We start from the raw sequence: 21,131 nt of genomic DNA, 5'->3' as shown, positions 1-21,131 counted from the left end.
AATACTACTAAAAAAAATCCCCAAAGAACAGTTTATGGTACGCATGTTTCTCTAAATACTTTAAGCCCGAAGTACCTTCCAAGTGATACTGTCTACTAGCATAGGCACACACATGAGACACCTTTAATTTAGCCACCAGGTCTAAAATACAAATAAACAAGAGTGCCTGGGTGGCTCAGTCAGTTAAGCATCTGCCTTAGCTCAGGTCATGATCCTGGTATACTGGGATCGAGCCCCACATCTTTGCTCTCTGCTCAGTGGGGAGTCTACTACTCTCTCTGCTCCTTCTTCCCCCCATGCTCATGCCAACTCACTCTAATAAACAAAATTTAAAAACAAAACAACACAGAAAAAACACCCCACACTACAACAAAACAAAACAAAACCACAAATCAACAGCAAAACCTAAGCACAGTCTTAATTCTAAAAGCACGATCTAAAGGTATTTTGGAAAAATAGTTGGCACCAAGTCTCAGTGGCTTTTTTAAAAAAATCTTTTAAAGTAGGCTCTACACCCAACATGGTGCTTGAACTCAGATGCCAAGATCAAGAGTTGCGTGCTCTTCCAACTGAGTCAGCCAGGCGTGTCTTAGTGGTCTTTAAAACCTTGGCTGAATTATTGTACTGTCCTATGCTGTTCACTGAACTTCATGGGTTAGAAGATACTGAGGAAATTTTTTTTTTTAAGTAAGAGCTTGCCTTGGGACGTCTGGGGGGCTCAGCAGTTAAGCGTTTGCCTTCAGCTCAGGGCATGATCCTGGAGTCCCAGGATGGAGTCCCACATCGGGCTCCCTGCTTGGAGACTGCTTCTCCCTCTGCCTAGGTCTCTGCCTGTGTCTCTCATGAATAAATAAAATTAAAAATATATATATAAATAAGAGCTTGCCTCAAACATAATCTTAAAAACATAAAAAAAAAAAAAAATAATAAGGCAAAACCCCTCCCAACAAACAGGTAACCAGGAAGAAAACAAATGTGACCTGAAATTCCTCTTAATCCCAAAACTGGGTTGCTTGGGTGGCTTAGTCGGTTGGGGATCTGATTTCAGCTCAGGTCATGATCTCAGGGTCCCGACACTGCACACCCACCTCAGGCTCCCTGCTCAATGGGGATTCTGTATTCCCTCTGTCCCTCTTCTCGCTCTTTCCCCCTCTCAATAGTCTTTAAAAACAAACAAAAATCCCAAAATCAACAGAGAGCAAAAAAACTGGTCCTTAGAAAGGAAAACAAGTAAAAATCTTTAAGCAGCATTTTATAAAAAGGTCTTAAAATGTATCTATGGGGGAGATGGAAACAGTATCTAAAAAAGGATTCCATTTGCCATTAAAAAATCCAGTTATTTTAAAAGTCAATTTTCCAGAAAATGTATCAGGTCATCAAGTATGTATTTTTATTTATTTTAAAACAATCTCTAAAAAAATAAAAAAAAAATAATAAAACTATTATTAGCACCCAATGTGGGGCTCAAACTCAGGACCCCAAGATCAAGAGTTGCATGTTCTTCCAACTGAGCTGAGCCAGCGAGGGACCCCCTCAAGCATATTTTTAAAAAATAGTCATGGAGGGGGTGGTTACCTGGGTGGCCCAGTTGGTTAAGCATCCACATCCAGCTCTTGATTTCAGCACAGGTCATGATCTCAGGGTTGTGGGATGGAACCCAGCATCATGATCTGTGCTAGGAGGGGAGTCTGCTTGGAATTCTCTCCTCCTCCCTATGCCCCACCACCACCCTCCATAAGGGAAAAAAGGAAAAAACTACAGTTATATACATTTTCACTGGATCATGAAAATGGGAACAAAAATGCCTTACATCCTGATCATATTCCAGGAACACATGGAAGTTGCGATCTTTACTGAGAACAGGGTGAGAAGAGAGCCGCTGCAGAAAGACTTCATGGGAAGATACAGTCTTCTTAAAGACCGCAAGATACTCACTGGAAAAGAAGCACACAAGGCCATCAGCTGGCACCACTTGACTAAATGACCAGTACTGGTCCAGGTTATCACCACCGTTCTGCTCATGCCACTAAGCAAAACACCTGAACCAGACCAAAACATTTTGGTAGAACTTTTTGTCTAATTAGTAACAAGGCATCTGCCATTTGGGAGCCTATGGAATAAATCAAAAATAGGGAAAAAGTAGTATTATAATTGGAGTTCAGACAGCAAGTCTAAAAGCCCAAGCCTACATGCAATTATTACTAGTATTTAGCAGCCACAGAACATTGGTTTCTGTAGAACAATGAAAATCCCTTTGTCCTGCAGTCACATACACAGCAGTGAAGTCTATTAAGGCTTGTAATTAACAGACATTATTAAAGTGACTTTATCTCAATCTAGGCATTGAAAATCACTCAACTTCTCAATGGTAGGACTTCAGTCTGTTGCATTCAGTACCTTATCCTCAGAACAGGCCAATCAGGTACTACAGCATTTTACAGGATGACTTAGTACCTGGAGGCATGTGAACACTGGCTCTACACAATATGGAAGTGGGGCGCAGCACAGAGGACAACTGCTGCGATGGATACCACGCTGATGGTATAGAGGGGAGGGAGTACAAGGAGTACAAGGCAAATTTCCTAAGCAACTTTAATGCAAATCCCAACTGGGATACATTTTTGTTTGAAATAATTATAACCCAATTAAAATATGCTTCCTAGGGACCTGGACTTCTTTCAAACCATCACTATGATTATTATTCAGAATGCTTCTTTGTGACAGCATCATTGCAATCTAGTTTCAGCTATACTCCTGGTAACCAAACTTCACAGAATAAGCCTTTGTACATTAGCAGCAGCCTGAAGAGTTCTTTATCTATAAAGACACAAAGGCTTACTTCTTCACTATGACAGACCAGCATTCCATAACAAGTATGGTCCACGTGGGGGAAAACAATCAGTCTATGCAGTATAAGTAGCCACCAGGGAATTAACATCTGAAGTAAAACTGCAAAATACAGTTCTACAAGAAAGCACTAGGCAACTATTAACTTCCATACTTTAAGAAAACTGCCAGGCTTTCCTGATTTCTGTACACATCACTACTTGTTCTCAAAAGATACAGCCTCATCAAGAAGATCCACTTACGCTTCCAGCTCTTGCTTCATCTTAGCAAATTCTTCTTTGGTCATAGATCCTTCACCCTCTCCCAACTTCTGCATCTTTTCTCGAGGGCCATCGAAGTCAGGCTTTGTAGGAGCAGGTGGGATCTGTAGGAGAGGCAGGTTAACTCGCGAGCATTCCCGCTCCAGCAACCATCTTCCAGTCAGTGCCAGTGTATAAGGAGGCAGCCGCCAGCCCAGTGGGACTAACAAGTCAACCTCTGTTTTTCTCTTAACTTTATCCCTTTTGGCCATTTAAAAGAAGTCTCCTCCACACAACTGGGCACTCAGATTATAATCATTTGTTCAGGTCACCCATTATGGATGATTTTAAGGGGATAACCGTGTTTTCAGCCTGGTCAATGTCAGTTACATATATACATATATGTTTTATATATTATATATTAAAATATTATATATTAAATATTAAAATATATTAAATACCAATAATTAAAATTATTAAAATATATTAAATTACATAATTATATATTAAAATTATATATTAATACACATGCTTTATATATTATATATTAAAATATATAATATATAAAACAATCAGTGCTAAAATGAAATCGAAGCACCATTAAAATTTGTCTCTGCACACGAAGGTAATTTTTAATTCCAGAGGATAATCAAAAGATTCCAATTTTAAGTGAACACAGTATTCTCAAACACAATCTTTAATACTACTCTTTTGTACTTTTGTCAGCACGACTGCTTCCTTTACTCCTTGAGCAGACTACAACACTTTTAATAAATCTATTGTACACCATCACCACTACTATTGTTTCCATAGAAATCAATTCTACTTGACGCCTGAGGTAAAGTACCAGAAAATATCAAACCCAAAGGTAGAGAAGATTCAAACTATGAAACCATTTAGCCTCTTATATTGTTCAGGTTGTAAGACTATGTGCTTCACCTCACAGCTATAACCCAATTCTTATGTGTTTCAGCCTTTACCAATAGCACATGCTCTAGCTGGTAGATGAAATCAGACAGTTTTCACAATCTATCATAAAAAATGTTTTGGTAAAAGTCTGTTTAAACAAAATGAATAATAAGGTAGAAGAAACTGGCTTCAGTACTTATTTGATTTTCCAACATACACTTACAATAAGCCCAGCATAGTCTGCAGTTTCAATAAGAGTGTCATGTAGCCACACAAAGTCTTCATGTTGCCTTGTAACAGAAAACTCTGGGCTCTGAAACGTGGGCAGCGTGGTCTGTAAAGAATAGAGTTAAGAAGTTAACTGGTAACCACCACTTTTTGATAAAGTGGGTTGGGTTTCCCGGGCTGCCCCATGGGAACACTCTGCATAACAAAACATTTCAGTGAGACCCAGTAAAGAACAAAGCAACACATGATCTCCCCACTAAAAGTCATCACAAAAGATTCAACTTGTTCTTTTAAAGAATTCTTTTCACAAAACTCTACCTCTAAGTCAACTCAGGCAGATACAATCACGTAGCTAATCAAGCCACCAAGGCATTAAGAGAGGATCTTACAGATAGCAGGTCCATATGCTGGATATGGCACGTAAGCCAAAAGCTTTGTATAGCATCAAACTGCCTAATTCAAATTGTGCCTCAGCCATTTATTTTACTTAAACCTGAGGATAATGCAGTATCATCACAAGGTTATTATAAAGAGAAAATTAATCTTTTTTAAAGATTTTATTCTTAGGAGACAGCGAGCGAGCGGCAGAGACACAGGCAGAGGGCAAAGCAGGCTCCCTGTGGGGAGCCGAATACCAGAATCAATCCCAGGACCCCCAGATCATGATCTGAGCAGAGGCTTAACCACTGAATCACTCAGGTGCCCTATAAAGAGAAAATTAAATCCATGCAAACCTTTTTAACAATGTCTGGCATAAGACAAAGATTCAATACATTTAAATTACATTTACTCTCCACATTTTTCAGATTGGCATATTGCCTTCCTCAAAAATGTCAATTTGTGTATGGGATACTTCGGTGGCTCAGTGGGGGAGTCTGCTGGAGATTCTGTCCCCCTGCTAGTGCTCTCTTTACCTGAAATAAATAAAATCTCTAATAAACTTTGGAGGGACGTCTGGGTGGCTCAGCGTCAGGTTAAAGTGTCTGCCTTTGGCTCAGGGCGTAGTTCCAGAGTCATGGGATCAAGTCCTGAATCGGGCTCTGCTTTTCCCTCTGCCTAGGTCTCTGCCTCTCTCTTTCTGGGTCTCTCATGAATAAATAAATAAAATCTTAAAAAAAAACTTTGGATAAAGAATAAAGTGTTTTCAATCACAAAAAAAACAGGAGGGGGCAAAGGCCAGTAACTTACTAAATATGGGAAAAAGCAAGCACTTCTCACTCATGCAAATAAAAACAAAGGTGGAAGATTTCAGCTGTGCAGGTAGGTGGCTCTACACATCACTATGCCTAGTTTGTTTCCTCATGGAGAAGAGTATATATAAGCCACACAAACATCAGCAATACTCACAGCCCTAAGGCTTCACACAGTAGAAAATGCTGAAGCAAGAGCTTATCTGATGCTCACTACAAGCCAAGATGAAGATGAGGGGTGTTCTCACTCAGCAGTAGTGCCATACTGCAAACAAGCAGCAACCATTTCATTCAAGACATCTCTTCTTGCCCACTGTGAATCATAAAGATGCAATGCAGCATTGCTTTAATTATTTAAGTCATTCTGTCACTTACCTTGGTGTGCACTGTAAATTTGACCTTATCTCTCTCACTGAGTGCATCAGGTATGTCAATCTGAAGTGAGGGATCAACATTCAGGTCCACAGATACAGATCTCAGCTGAAATACATTTTTTGGCTATTAGTCTCAATTTTACTGTAGTGTTAAACCACATGATTCTATGTCTATGTGAAAAATACATTTAACCAAACAAATACTTCAACTAAGGTGGCTTAGAGCCAGAATGAAATCTTAAACTTCTCACATATATGCCCCAACTACAAAGAATATTCAAGAAGCATTACCAGAGAGGACACCACTGAAAGAAGTTAGAGAAGACAGAACAGTCATGTGGTATGGGATTCTGGAGAAGAGAAGAAAAACTAGCTCAAGAAAACCAATTTATATTCAGGAATTGTTTCAAAGAGAGGAAACTAGACACAAGGTGTGGATTATAAAAACAAAGGCCTCAAAATTAGAGAATCCCATTGTGGTGACACAGGAGGACAAGTGTGAACACTGCCCTGAAAGCAAAAGCAACTGATTTTGTGATTTGGTAATTCAGAGGAAAAGAATACCCAGTTTCTTTTTGCCAGTTTAAGTATTTTGGAAGAACTAGACTGTTTGGGGGGGAAGGAATGTTAAAATGATTTTCCTACTAAGTTTAAAATATGATAAATTTCCTAATTCTTTTTTTTTTTAATTTTATTTATTTATGATAGTCACACAGAGAGAGAGAGAGGCAGAGACATAGGCAGAGGGAGAAGCAGGCTCCATGCACTGGGAGCCCGACGTGGGATTTGATCCCGGGTCTCCAGGATCGCGCCCTGGGCCAAAGGCAGGCGCCAAACCGCTGCGCCACCCAGGGATCCCCAATTTCCTAATTCTTAAAGCATATAAGCTGATGGTCACTCTGAAGATCTGACACACAGCATGACAGTATGCAGAACAAGCAGCTCATCTCCCTCTCACCCAACTAGTAAGTAAGTGTCACAACTTTACATTACTGAACCTAGAGAATGCCAAGTGAAGACTGGCATTAATAGGATTACAGAACAGGAAATATGAAAGTATTTCCCTTTGGATTCTTTGCTTCAAACTTAGAAGCTCAACACCAAGGTTTAACTTCTGAAACTAGAGTATCTGGTTCAATCAGGTCTATAAACATATTCATATACAAAAAAATGGATTACTGCTCTATCTTGGAAGTAGTCAGTACTCTCCTTTTCCTGAGAGCACTGCAACTCAACTTTAAATTGCAAAAACCACTCAGCCCTAGAACAATAACTAACTCTCCTCTAATAAGCCTCAAAGAATAAAGGATAAGTAATTCTTATTCAAAGAAAGACTTCAGGTATTAATAGGACCATAGCATACTTAACAGTCCCTGACATCTGAACCTCAATACACCTTCTAAATGGATTCTTGATGACTTCCATGAAATATTTGCTTGTTTGGCTTAATTTTCACATGTCCGTTTATGAAACCTCTGCAGAGATAAAGCCTCAAGGTCAGGGATACTTAATTTTACCACATCTGTGACTCTAGCACTGACATATTTCTGATAAAAGCTTCCTTCCTTCTGTTCATTTCCTACTAGGCAAATACGTGTTGGAAAGAAAACACCTCAAAATACTCACAATTTTTTTTAAAAAGTACACACAAAATTTGATTGCAGAGAATACTGACCATCCCACCTATCTTATGTTTGTACTCTGTAGACCAGAAAATAAAGTAGGCCAGATGTAAAAGAGGCAAGAGACACTGCTGGAAAGACAGGGTAGCCCGTGGGACCGGTCAAAGGTGCATTTAAACAACTGCTGTTGGGATGCCTGGGTGGCTCAGCGGTTGAGCATCTGCCTTTGGCCCAGGGCGTGATCCTGGAGTCCTGGGATCGAGTCCCATGTCGGGCTCCCTCCATGGAGCCTGCTTCTCCCTCTGCCCGTGTCTCCGCCTCTCTCTCTCTCTCTGTCTCTTATGAATAAATAAAATTTAAATAAAGAAAAAAAAAAAACTGCTGTTTCCTAAGATTCATGAAGAATCCCAAAGAAGTCACAAATCCTGGTTTCTAGCCAGCTCTCAATTTCTGAACACACTGACGATCCCATTTTAGCTCACCACAAGTAAAGCCTACAAACTCCACACGAGCTTTTTGAGTTAGGATTGACGAGAACCCAAGAGGAATGTAATCTAGGAAATGGGGTTCAATTAAGCACCACAGTCAAAGCTGCAATGGACTTTTCCAACTGCTTTTTGTTCCACTCAAATTATTCTGGTTTCCTCTCTTCCCATACTCTCAACCAGAGAGGTAAAATCCCAGACTATTTATTACTACCTTCCTTTCTTGTCAGCATACAGGTATCATTTTTTTGCAGTGAAGACAAACAGTGAAAACTACCAGAGGTTTCAAGGCTTTCCACCATAGCAGGATATCAAGCATCCAAGCTTCACCAGCCAAGTAATCATTTTTGCCAGGACACATCACCCTAGAAAGGGATTCAAACAAAAACCCAACCACCTGATATGATAGTCTTAGCCAAACACACATACAAAACAAAAAACACCAAACAACAACAACAAAAACCAAAACACACCCAGACAATACATTAAGTCTGCATTTGAGCCTTAAAGAACTGTTGTCTGAAAAAAAGATTCTAGCATAATTCTAAGCATTGAGGCCATCACCAACTCAAGAGTCCTCCCCCCCCCCCATTAAATGAACTTTCTTGTATTGAGGAAGCATAGAACTCTCCAGATAATAAAGCAGATACATCATCAAGGAGTAAAAAGTTCTGAAATGTTCAAAGCTCCTAAGTCAGCATTGTATCCTAACTCCAGAAGCACAAGTATGATTAAAAGGTCAGCATTCCTTCTTCTGCATAGTCAACAAAACACTCCACAGCCCCATGCCACAGTACTTGCTAAATAAACCACCAAGATGGAGGGTATAAGGAGATGGCATCTCTCCATAAACTTTCCCCCATTCATCCACCTCCACCCCCTATTCTAAATAAGTATTCAGAGTACTGCTTAGCAATGCAGGCCAACACTGTCAGTCTTTGACTTGAGCCACAGATGTCAAAATACCTAGAATGGCTGTATTAAATCAGCAAGGAAACAGACTTCAGAACTATCTGACCTAGGCATTATTTTTTGTTTCCCAGTTCCCTTAGGTACCTGAGAATGGAATTTAAAATGTATCTACTCTCAAACAATGTAGTTTTAAAACTTTCTTTTGAAAAAAAAAAGAAAACAAAACTTTCTTTTGTAGGTTTCTACTGCATCACATATCCAAAGTTACAGACAGGAGTTTCCGCCCCCAAAGTGCTTCCCTACCAGATTCTTTTTTTTTTAAACCAGATTAATTCTTACAGTTAGGATTACAATAATCTTTATGAGAAGGGTAAACAAGCACTGTTCCATTTAGAATGCAAATTTTAGCTGTTTTTTTAAAAATCGGAATGCCTAGTAAAAGAACCTAGAAAGGAAAAAAACTGATTCAGAATCCCTGTGCATTCCCTCACCTGCTCCTCACCTTTAGAACTGGGGTGATGAGCCTGACACTGCTACAGAACAATTCTGCAGAGTCCTGAGATGCTAAGGACTACTTTTGGTCCAAATCTTACTTATGATTCACCCTGGTACAAAATACCACCATCTATCTGCAAAGCTCCTTCCTCAAATGGTTTAATGGCTTACAGATGGCAAAGGGTACCTATGTGACTGGACAACACAGAAAGCTAGATTCTGAAATTCAGAACCCATAGGGCGAATAGGAGAAAATACTTACAGAAGTTATAATAAAGGTTAGGGTGACTACAGATTCCAGTATACATTAGCGCCATACAACCAAAACGACAAGACAACACAATGGGAAGAAATTATCTCCCAGTAACTGTTCTGCTAGAATGGGGGCTAGCTGAAAGCCATTTATTACATGAAACTCTGTTGGGGGCAGGGGATGGGCTAAATAAATGATGAGTATTAAGGGAAGGCACTGGAAGGCACTTGTGAGGAGCACTGGGTGTTATTCTAATCGATGAATCACTAGATTCTACTCCTGAAACCAAAGTTACACTTTATGTTAACTAACTACAATTTAAAAAAAACTTGAAAATTAAAATAAATAAAACCAGTTTAGCACACAGGAAGAAGTTGAATATGCTAGCATATGTGACATAATGTATCTTCTCAAACTGTTTATTTCTCTTAAGGATTTTGCTTTATCCTCAATAAAATGGTCTAGGAACTAAGACCTGTATCAGGGAGAGGGTCAATATGACCCATCACTCATGAATGATCTTTTAGCAGCATGGAGCCAATAGAGGCAAGAAGCCTGCCTTGTAAACCAGATTTTAATTTTAATCACGAGAACCAAGAAACAGGCTATTTCAGCTAGAAAAGTATGCATACCTTGACTAACCCAATACTCAGTAGTGAGGAAATAAATCAAAAAATACTCAGCTGCAGACTTATTCTAGATTTGCATTAGTTCCAAAAACAAGACTCACATGATCATACTTATAGACGCTTTGCTACCGTTTCAATTCATTCATAAGAAGTACTGTATTAGAAATTCTATTACCATACCCTCCTTGAAACCCCTCTTTAAGATTCAAGTATTACTACTCCCAAGTGTTTGTTACGGTTTTCTTCCATCCTGAAGGGTAACTAAAACCTGCTTATTATCTGTGTTCAGTTCCAGCTTTTTATCATAGCACTGGTGCATGAAAAACAATTCAACCAACTGTAAGCAATGTATAAGCACTGCTTTTACAGATACTTGTCTTCATCTCCTGGATCTCCCCTTCCTGGAATTCAGGGCTGCCAATATTAGTCCTCAAAAATAAAGGAATCGAAGACTTCTGGAAAATTTCAGTCTATGAACACAGGTAAGAAGTACGGAAGTTAGTCAAATGCTTTCAAAAGTATATAAAGGGCTGCAGCAAGTGATCAGATTTCCACCACTCATCTTGGTGAGATGGGACCCAGAGGGACCCCATCCCTACTGACACCAACCATTCTAACCAGTAGTCTACCAACACACAAGCTGTCCACGGTAGAACACCGCAAACTGCAGGGCATTTGGAGGCTACGTAGCCCCGAGTTCCTAGAACAGGAACCAAGGCTTGGAAGAAGGTCAGTACAGTGCACTCAGCGAATGGATAAACTGAATCATCACTTCACAAAGCTGCAACCCTATGAACAAGTCAAATTCCAACAAGGAATCAGAGATTAAATTGAAATACTGGCGTAAATACATTCATTTCAAGAAACCCACCTATGTGCCAGATACCTGAATTATTTTTCAAATTAGTTCACAAAGCAAATGGGTTGAACTGTATGATCTGTAATGATCTTCTAGCAGAGTCTACTCAGAAGGCAATACACAAATGCTGCAGAGGAGGAGGTAGCACCAACAACTCCATTCAAAGCTCAAGTCCTCTGCCTCCCCACCAAGGCTGGGTCCAGCAGTTCCCAGGTCTATCAAGTCTAGGGCCCTCTGAAACAAACCTGACATTTTATACATTAGTCCTGTTGATGAGGGTGTTTAGAAACATTCATTACCCAATCCTCAAGATCTTACTTTATGATCAACCCAAGATGAAATGGACATAGGTTTAAAAATAAATTTACTTTCGCCACCACTGAAGATGGTTCAACAGGGGCAGAGCTGAGTTAAGCTTGTGTCATCTAAATTTGAGATACAAATGCTAGCATACAAAGAGAAGGCAAAGGCAGCCTGTTTCATGGTTGGATTTCTGCTTTGAGTCAGAGGTAAAGCACATTTCCCAGATCATTCAGATGTAAAGTTTACAATACCTTATTTACCAGCTCCGTGTTTCCATCCGCATAACGTTCAAGCTTTGTAGTGCTCTCCACGATAGGTCAAGCAAAAGCCTTGGAAACTGGGGACATCTGCATTTGTACTCTTCACGATTTACAGACTAGAATGAAAACTTACAGGCCTGCCCCCCTTCCCCCAAACAAGCAAATCATAAACTCTTCAGGCAGAAAATGCACACCACAGGTTAACATAAGCACCTATCTTGAGAAAATTACCCTCTCTCTCTCCAGACCACAAGCAGTACCTTAAAAGGTTACACCAAATTTGTGAAAGGAAAAGCAGGAGGGATCAAGCCAAACACCCAATTTCTTGGGACACTTGGGTGGATCAGCAGTTGTGTCTGCCTTTGGCTCAGGGCATGATCCTGTAGTCCCGGGATTGAGTCCCACATTGGGCTCCCGGTATGGAGCCTGCTTCTCCCCTCTGCCTATGTCTCTGCCTCTCTCTCCGTCTCTCATGAATAAATAAATAGTCTTTAAAAAAAATTCTTTTTTTTTCTCTAAAGATTGTATTTATTTATTCATGAGACACAGAGACAGAGAGAGACAGAGAGAGAGAGGCACATCCTGGTGGGTCTCCAGGATCACACTCTGGGCTGAAGGCGGCGCTAAATGGCTGAGCCGCCCAAACCGCTGGCTGCCCAAAAGACCCAATTTCTAAAGGGAAGGAAGTTCAGTCCTTTCTCTGTTCCTTAACTACAACTTACACAATCCCAACCCCCCCCCCATGTATTTGCAAATGATTTGCATTTGGGGTATGAAACCGCAGACGAATTCCACATCCCTCTCTTAGGGGGAAGATCTCTTAAGAGTAATTATTGGCCAATCATAAATAGGTGTTAAGAGATGAAGAAGCAGCTTTTTAGAAAGCTAGATCATGCAGAGAAATTTCAGTTTATACTTGTGAGGGGCAGCCCCGGTAGCGCAGCAGTTTAGCGACGCCTGCAGCCCAGGGTGTGATCCTGGACACCCTGGATTGAGTCCCATGTCGGGCTCTCTGCATGCAGCCTGCTTCTCCCTCTGCCTGTGTCTCTGCCTCTCTCTCTCTGTCTCTATGAATAAATAAATAAAATCTTTTTAAAAAAAAATTTATACTTGTGAGAAGTTTGCCACGTTCACAGGAGACAAGATGTCCGGTCTTCTTACGGTTTCAAAGACTGAAGGCAGAATTTTATAAAGCTCTAAAATACTTTTCTCAAAAAAAACTGGGTTCATTACAAGTTAGGTTGCTTCCTTAAATACTACCTAACTGCATGAGCCTTTCACCATAGCCATTTGAAGCATGGAGTGCTAACCACCTACAGAACTACTCTTGTCTAATTTCCTCAAGCATTCAAGCCCCGACAAAGCAAAGATTTTACCCACAGCACACTTCTCTGTGAGCTTGCATCCGGGTCCACAATGCTCTGAGAGCAAGTGCTGTGTCAGAGCCTTTGCAGTCTCAGGTTTCCAAAATGGTATTGAACTCCACCATGGTAAACACACAGCTGACCTCATAACCTTCAATTGTCCAGAACCTGCTAAGAAAACCATATTTTACCATCTTTTGGTAAATATGGTTCCTCAAAACTGAGGAGAAAACTAATTCCAGACACGGTCAACAATGCTTGTTTCATACAGCATATTATTTCCTTAGGATTTATCAATCCTAAATCTGACAAAATTTGAAATGGATTAGCCTCTGGAACATGACCTAACCCACACACACCATATCATCTTAGGGAGAAAAATTAACAAGTGATTCTCAATCAAGGGACACTTGACAATGCACAATTTTACTCACTACTGGAGGGAAGGGAGCAATCACCTAGTAGAGGCCAGCAATACTGCTGAACACACTGCAATGCACAGGACAGTTCAGAACAAAAAATTATCAAGCCCCAAATGTCCACGGTTATTTAAGTTGAGAAACACTGCTTTACACTAAAGCTCTATATTAGATGTTTAGGTCTCACCAAATGAGAATTTAATCTCAAAATCTAGATAATTCTCCCTTGACCATTTCTTTTCATAGCCAAAAAAATTTGAGCAGATTATGACCTGCTAAACTAGAATTCACAAATAAGGGTAAGACATGATGTACAAGTTACTGATCCAGAACTAAGGTCTGGGAGGCTCTGATTAAGTCCTACTTCTGGAGCATAGAAAATTAAGGGAAAAATGATGTCAACCATTTACGTATTAACTTCAAGTCCACAAAAATTAGTAAATGTGGACTTGCTATATATCGTTCAAAGTTCAAGACTGTTCCTTTTTGTAACACAAATTCTAAGTCACTCTTCACCAAAGCTGAGAGTAGGGTCTCTACAACTTCCACACCAGTTAAACACACACACACACACACACACACACACACACACACACACACACACGGCACCTGGGAGGCACAGTCAGTTACACGTCTGACTCTTGGTTTTAGCTCAGGTCATCATCACAGGGTCCTGGGATCAAGCCCCACACTGGGCACCACACTCAGGGTGGAGTCGGCCTGAGATTCTTATCCCTCCTTCCCTTCCCCATCTAAGATAAATAAAACTTTTAAATAAGTAAAAAAATAAAAATAAAAAAACAACTACCTGCAAGCTAGAGCAGCACCATAAACATTAATGACTGGCTGAGGAGACACCATCCACCCAAAGTCCACAAAACCAACTAGTGAAAAGGTCAAGCTATAATAGCGGTAGTGGGGAGGGGGTATCACCATGCACAGCTTTTCTTAGGTGTTAAAACTTAACCACTCCAGCAGCAATTTAAGATTAAAAAAAAAAAAAGTGGAGAAGCAATCAGGACCTACATTCAATTTACCATAGGTCTGCTAGACTAGCAGGAAAGAGATTCATCACCTTAGAAAGATATACAATGAATCTGTTAGTAGAAACTCAAACATGCTGCCCACCTATTTTAAGGACTTGGGGGGGGGGGGGGGGAAGGCGGCCCAGGTTAACTTTCTGCAGAAACAACTTTCTGCATAATCTTCAATTGTATTCCCCTACCCACAAAAAACTCCAGATAAATACAATCTTTCCTATCAGTAGAGGAGTTAAAAAAAACAAAATCAATCCTGTATCTTTTCTCCCAAACTGCTTTCTGGGAAAAGAGATATATCCTTACACCCTCAACTAATGGATATAACTAAACGGAAACGTCAGGCTACCAGATACAAACCAATATGCCTTTTAGTTTTGCTAAACAAGCAGAAAAGAGTACTTACTACTCAAGCATTCAAAATACTTCATTATGTTCCCTACTTTATTAGTGGATCTAAACTCCATGAACCCCCATCCTCATGTAAATCCCTAAGTAATTAGGGGGGAAAGTTTATACGTAAGACATTTTTTTGTAAAAACATAAAATAATTCAGTTGATTAACAAAGCTATATTATGGAAATAGTTTGCCGAAGATTTGACTTCCTGTTATTTCACATTTGTCCCAAACTCCCTTTTGCTGAAGAGTGAAAACCACCTAGACTTGATCCACAGCAGAGCTACTAGCATCAGACACAAGAAAGCAAAATGAAGCCTAAGAGTTAGAGTAATATTTTATTAGGCTTCATTATTTCCCGATTTCTATAACTTAAAAAAATAATCCTTTCCTGTATCCACTAAAACAGAAGGAAATAGCCTTTACAATCCTTCAATTCTGTTGGGAGCATCACAGTGGTAGGAAAGTTATTTTAAAAGCCAGCTACAGGGGGATCCCTGGGGGGCTCAGCGGTTTAGCGCCTGCTTTGGCCCGGGGCGCGATCCTGGGGTCCCGGGATCGAGTCCCGCGTTGGGCTCCCGGCATGGAGCCTGCTTCTCCCTCCGCCTGTGTCTCTGCCTCTCTCTATCATAAATAAATAAAAATAAATATCAAAAAAAAAGAAAGCCAGCTACAATATACTGTGGTAACAAACAGGTCAGTTGAAGGAGTTAAGTCCTTTCAAATAGCTGTATGAAACAGATTCCGGATCAAGAGGAGAGGTTACCAGGTGGGGAAAAAAATACTGCTGTCAAAAATCCCTGAATTTTTTTTTTTTAAGATTTTATTTATTTATTCATGAGAGAGAGAGAGAGAGAGAGAGAAGCAGAGACACAGGCAGAGGGAGAAGCAGGCTCCGTGCAGGGAGCCTGACGTGGGACTCCATCCCAGGTCTCCAGGATCAGGCCCCGGACCCAAGGCGGCGCTAATCCGCTGAGCCACCAGGGCTGCCCCAATCCCGGATTTTCTATAGAGAAAACTACAGACCGCTACAAAGAATCATGATCTCGAGTTTCCACTTCTAGTTTGGTCAAAAACAAAAAGCAGAAAACACTACTTCCTTCAACTTGGGGTGTTTAGATCTCCTTCGCACATAAGGCTGCATCTCCAGAACGCAGCACGGATACTCTTGTTGGAAGAATCCAGCTGGCTGTTACCCGCGGCACCCACTACACGTGCGGCGGATCAAAGGTTGCTTTTAACCTCCAAGTAGATGTAACTAAAATGCCTCCCAGATTACTCGCATTTGAGAACGCTCTGTATTCTTAAGATTTTTTTCATTTTCTGTCAGAAACACTTTCCTGGTGATGATTTTGCACTAACGTGGCTCGTACCCACCTCTATCAACTGTGAAACTATCAAATGTAAATGACCAGTGAAAGTAGAGACCTCTCCTAATCGTTAAGCGGCTACAGTAACCTAAACTTACTGCATTAGTTATCTTTCAGACCTCAAGATTTAAGGGGCGTGCGGGCAGCTTACATAAGCAGTTTTTAGAAGGAAAAAAAAAATAGTTCAAATATCCGAGCACCTACTAAGAAATGGCAGAATTCCCGCAGTGACGCATCTGGTGCTTATAAAGTTCTAAAGATGTTAACATGCTTCAGATTTGACTTGATGTAATTTCCCCAGTATTTGGGCCAAAAAGAGCTTGGGGGGGGGGGGGGGGCACAGCTCGAAGGCAACAGAACCAAAAGCTGCCATTTACTGCACGTCAAGCGGGTTTCAGATTCCCCGTCCAGTCTTTACAAAGCCGGAGGAGTTTTCACAACTTTCTCCGTGAGAGCACGTCCTCGAGCCCCCGAGAGGAGCTCCGGGGACTCGCCGCGCGCCCTCCTCAACCGGATCCCCGGCCGGTCCTGCGACGCCGGTTCTAGCCTCGGGTCTGCGGCCCTCGAAGAGAAGGGAGCAAAGGGCGCGCGGGGTCCGGGGAACGGCCCTCGTGGGGACCCAGGGCCGCACGAGCAGCCCCCGAGCGACGGGGGAAGGAAGGCGAGGCTCCAGGAGGTCGGCAGGGCCTCCCGTCCTGGAGCATGAGGGCGAGGAGGGCCTCACCTTGCTGCGATCCTCCTCTTGTTGCTGCAGCAACTCGGGAACCGCGGCCATGGCGACGCGGGCCTCGAGCGGGGGCAGCCTGGCTGTGCGAGGAAAGAAGAGGCTGGGCCGCCGCCGCCTCCGGAGAGCCTCACGGGGGCGGCCGCGGCCCCGCCTCCGCCAGCCTCCCTGCCGATGGCAGCAGGAGGCCTCCGGACTCCGCCACCATCCCAGCAGCCCCGGGAAAGGCCCGCAGCGCGCGCCACGTGCTCCCCCAGAGCGGCCTCCCCTCCCCGCAGCCGTCCATCTTGGAGCCGGGCAAAAAAAGCTATGCGTGGCCTACCCTCGCTCCGGGCCACGCGGAAACCGCCGTCCGCAGGGCCGCGAGAAGGACTCGGAGCAAGGAGCACTCCAGCAGCACGGCGCCTCTCAAGAAAGCCCGCGCTCTCGGGCGGGGGAATTTATCACTCAGCCAGAGTCCAAGATGGCGACGGGCTGTGACGTAAAGAAGATCTCGTGAGAGAGTGAGGGCGCGATTTGGAGGAGCCCGCGCGAACGCTCGAGGGGAGGGACTCCCCAAGGATCGCGGGAGCGTCTCCAGTGGTGAGGAAGAGGCCGGCAGTGGGGCGTGAGCGCCGCAGCGCATGCCGGGATCGCCGCCCCTTAGGCGGGGCCTAACTCGAGCTCGGAGCGCGGGACCGAGGAAAGTACGGGTCCCGGGAGGGTTGCCGGCGCTCTGGAAGTCGCGTGAAGTGTGGTGGCTCTTGAGGTACCTCCCCGGGCCGTGAGCGGTCTCTTCCCTAAGCCTGACTTCCACACGAGGGGCCCGGCCGTCCTGTCCCGCCCCGCCGCGCTTCCGCACGCAGGGCGGAGCGGGAGGGCCCTCCCGGGGATCGCGACGGGGGGCCCCTCTGACCCCCCCCCCCCCGCTCCTTCCTGGGCGGCCCTTCTGAAGCTCCGTTTCCGCGACTGTAGCGCGGTGACGGCGCGGCCCTCGGCGAGCCCCCTGCCTAGGCGGACTGAACACCGGGGACGTCTGGCCCCGAGCGGTGCTAGTTCACGTTCAGCAAGTGCTGGTTCCTCCGGCTCTTTTTTTCTTTTTTTTAACTTATTTATGATAGTCACAGAGAGAGAGAGAGAGGCAGAGACACAGGCAGAGGGAGAAGCAGGCTCCATGCACCGGGAGCCCGACGTGGGACTCGATCCCGGGTCTCCAGGATCGCGCCCTGGGCCAGAGGCAGGCGCCAAACCGCTGTGCCACCCAGGGATCCCCTAAAGATTTATTTCTTTATTTATGATAGACAGAGAGAGAGAGAGAGAGAGAGGCAGAGACACAGGAGGAGGGAGAAGCAGGCTCCATGCCGGGATCCCGACGTGGGACTCGATCCCGGGTCTCCAGGATCGCGCCCTGGGCCAGAGGCAGGCGCCAAACCGCTGTGCCACCCAGGGATCCCCTAAAGATTTATTTCTTTATTTATGATAGACAGAGAGAGAGAGAGAGAGAGAGGCAGAGACACAGGCAGAGGGAGAAGCAGGCTCCATGCACCGGGAGCCCGACGTGGGACTCGATCCCGGGTCTCCAGGATCGCGCCCTGGGCCAGAGGCAGGCGCCAAACCGCTGTGCCACCCAGGGATCCCCTAAAGATTTATTTCTTTATTTATGATAGACAGAGAGAGAGAGAGAGAGAGAGGCAGAGACACAGGAGGAGGGAGAAGCAGGCTCCATGCCGGGATCCCGACGTGGGACTCGATCCCGGGTCTCCAGGATCGCGCCCTGGGCCAGAGGCAGGCGCCAAACCGCTGTGCCACCCAGGGATCCCCTAAAGATTTATTTCTTTATTTATGATAGACAGAGAGAGAGAGAGAGAGAGAGGCAGAGACACAGGCAGAGGGAGAAGCAGGCTCCATGCACCGGGAGCCCGACGTGGGACTCGATCCCGGGTCTCCAGGATCGCGCCCTGGGCCAAAGGCAGGTGCTAAACTGCCGCGCCACCCAGGGATCCCTCTCCGGGCTCTTAAAGAGAGTTTTGCTTTGGAAATAGCTTTGTCCAAACATGTCGAAAAATGTTAATGGAATGCAGCTGAAGGCACCTTATCGTACTGATGCGGCTACATTTTCGCCGTTCACATATCTAATACATCTGGTATCTAATAACATTTTTCTCTTTCATAGGAGTGCAAAAATAAAACGCCTTCGATATTGCAAGTAGATTAGAGGGAAGTGAGAAAGCTTCTAAAGATGAAGGCGTTTCCGACCATCTGCAGGCAGCTCAGAAGCTCAAGGAGGTTTTCTCTAGAACCAACCGCCCATGTGGATTTCTCCACTTCTTGCGCATGTAGCCGAAAGAAAAAGGTGAGCCCTTATAAAGAAGTGGACCAAGGAAAGTACTCCGATTTAGTACAGTCTGTCTTGTCGTCCAGAGGCCTTGCTCAGACTCCAGAATCCTTGTTTGAGGAAGATAATTTACTGTATGGCCCTGTGAGTAAGTGTAAGCCCCCAAAGCAAGATGAGAAAGCAAGAGTTCCAGGAAACTGGTGTCCTCTCTTCAACCCAGAGAGAATAAAGCTAAATGCAACAAGTACTCCTACAATTCCTTTGAAAATCCCTCTGCAAAGAAATATGATACCAAGTGTGACCAAGATCCTTCAGCAGACCATGACATCGGAACAGATTTTCTACTTGGAGAGGTGGAAAAAGCGGATGATTCTGGAACTGGGAGAAGATGGCTTTGAAGAGTATTCCTCAAGTAATTTTCTCAGTCCTGGTTCTATATAGTTACTGTGTTTTCTAGAATATAGAGCACCAGTGTCAAAAGAGTAAGGGTGTTTTTTGACCTGAACTAGTGAGGCGCTACTTTCAAGTGATAATTAGCATTAAATAGCACTCTGTGCATATTAACTAAAACCTCATGAAAGCCCTATAGGTATACTATTCTCATTTCACAGATGAAACCGAAGCACGGCGAGCAAGTAATTTGACCAAATGATGTAGAAAATCCTTTTATAAACTGCAAACTTAAGTATTAGAGCTGATTGTTTTCTTTAAGGAAAAGAATCAATCACCTGATAATGGAATTCTACTTGTTTGCCAGGCATTCTAGTCAGAAGGTAGTAAATACCCCTTGCTCTACTTGTCCTCATTGACATGTAAATTTAAACACTAGCGATAAACACGTGATTTGAGATAATCTGATGCTCTTGATTAGTAACCATAAACTTCAGCTTTCAACTCCTAATTTACTAACTTGTTAGGCAAGGAGAATAGCTTCCTTTAAACAGGTTCCATTCAAAAACAAGGTGAAAGACCATTGGTACAAGTGAATTAGCTGGTCCCACTCAGGATTATATGGTTGTCTTTTGTTAAAGCTAGGTTTTACATTGATCAATCCGTAGCCCCATGCTTCTCGGAGTGCAGTATGTATACCCCTAGTGGTTTGTACAGAGCACTTTTAATTTTAAGAGAAATGCACTTATTTTGTACCATCTTAGAAAAAACTGTGGGTAATACAGTAAATGTGTGGTCACGTGTTTTAAGTATTTATGTAGACAGCACCTGGATATGGCAAAAAATGGTCAAGGTCCGAACATTCCTCAGCTGTGAGGAGGGAGGAATCTATGCAGGAGCTAACTGCCTTTAGGTATTAAGTAGCAACCATTAAGCTTTCTAAACAACATAAAATGAAATCTTTTAATGGCATCTCACATTTTTTATTTGTACCTCTAGGACTTAGAATTGACATTGGTTCCTCATGGGAAGTTGTTTTTGAATTTCCTTAAAGCTGGATTATCAGAACTTGTGGAATCCTGAGATCACTGAGAAGAAAAGTAAAGGCAGACATCTACTTAGGACTTTGGGAACCTAGGACTTGTATGTAGCCCGTGGCACAAAGCAGAAAAGTACTCTGGAGGCCCCCTTGATATAGAGAAAGAGTTTCTTTTAGTAAGGTGAAGGTGCTCCACTATCCCAAGCAGAGAGAAAACTGATTGTTTTCCATATAATCAACCTTGTTGATCTCAATGATTTCTTTGATGTGTTTCTCAGTTAACTCAAGATCAATTTTAAGAAACGGGCAGAATCACTTTTTCCCCCCTGTAAGAGGCAGTCATAGGAAGATTAGTATCATGCTCTTCCCCAAACGATAAAAAAGGGAAAAAAAGAAAAACCATGCCACAATCCACTAAATTGATGAATAGGTCAGGAGAGACAGGTTTTAAAATACTGTATTGATAAATTCC

General features: G+C 43.1%; 2 protein-coding genes and 1 non-coding gene across 11 annotated transcripts in view; 1 reads left to right on the top strand and 2 right to left on the bottom strand.

Annotated features, from left to right (window-relative positions):
• SNX5 (sorting nexin 5) overlaps positions 1–17,494 on the bottom strand; it is a 25,922-nt gene extending 8,428 nt beyond the window's left edge. The window contains exons 1-7 of one of the 8 annotated variants that reach the window (XM_072799951.1): positions 17,239–17,286; positions 16,917–16,999; positions 12,986–13,137; positions 5,789–5,893; positions 4,219–4,329; positions 3,090–3,211; positions 1,811–1,934 (exon numbers count right to left, since the gene is read on the bottom strand). In XM_072799951.1, coding sequence (XP_072656052.1) covers positions 1,811–1,934; positions 3,090–3,211; positions 4,219–4,329; positions 5,789–5,893; positions 12,986–13,117 — 594 coding nt within the window. In that variant the 5' untranslated portion in view covers positions 13,118–13,137; positions 16,917–16,999; positions 17,239–17,286. Of the gene's footprint in view, positions 1–1,810; positions 1,935–3,089; positions 3,212–4,218; positions 4,330–5,788; positions 5,894–8,108; positions 8,424–12,985; positions 13,138–16,916; positions 17,192–17,238 lie in introns of those variants that run through there. The other 7 variants (XM_072799953.1, XM_072799954.1, XM_072799955.1 and 4 more) reach the window with 7 other exon arrangements.
• Positions 10,723–10,960, bottom strand: LOC140618918 (small nucleolar RNA SNORD17). Its single transcript, XR_012018911.1, has one exon. It is a non-coding gene; the product is annotated as a small nucleolar RNA SNORD17 (small nucleolar RNA).
• Positions 17,189–21,131, top strand: part of MGME1 (mitochondrial genome maintenance exonuclease 1) — a 19,434-nt gene continuing 15,491 nt past the window's right edge. The window contains exons 1-2 of one of the 2 annotated variants that reach the window (XM_072799958.1): positions 17,189–17,664; positions 19,069–19,642. In XM_072799958.1, coding sequence (XP_072656059.1) covers positions 19,135–19,642 — 508 coding nt within the window. In that variant the 5' untranslated portion in view covers positions 17,189–17,664; positions 19,069–19,134. The remainder of the gene's footprint in view (positions 17,665–19,068; positions 19,643–21,131) is intronic. The other variant, XM_072799960.1, reaches the window with a different exon arrangement.

Source organism: Canis lupus, chromosome 26, assembly GCF_048164855.1.
Source record: "Canis lupus baileyi chromosome 26, mCanLup2.hap1, whole genome shotgun sequence".
NCBI classification, from domain to species: domain Eukaryota; kingdom Metazoa; phylum Chordata; class Mammalia; order Carnivora; family Canidae; genus Canis; species Canis lupus.
This window is presented reverse-complemented; position numbering and strand designations above follow the sequence as displayed.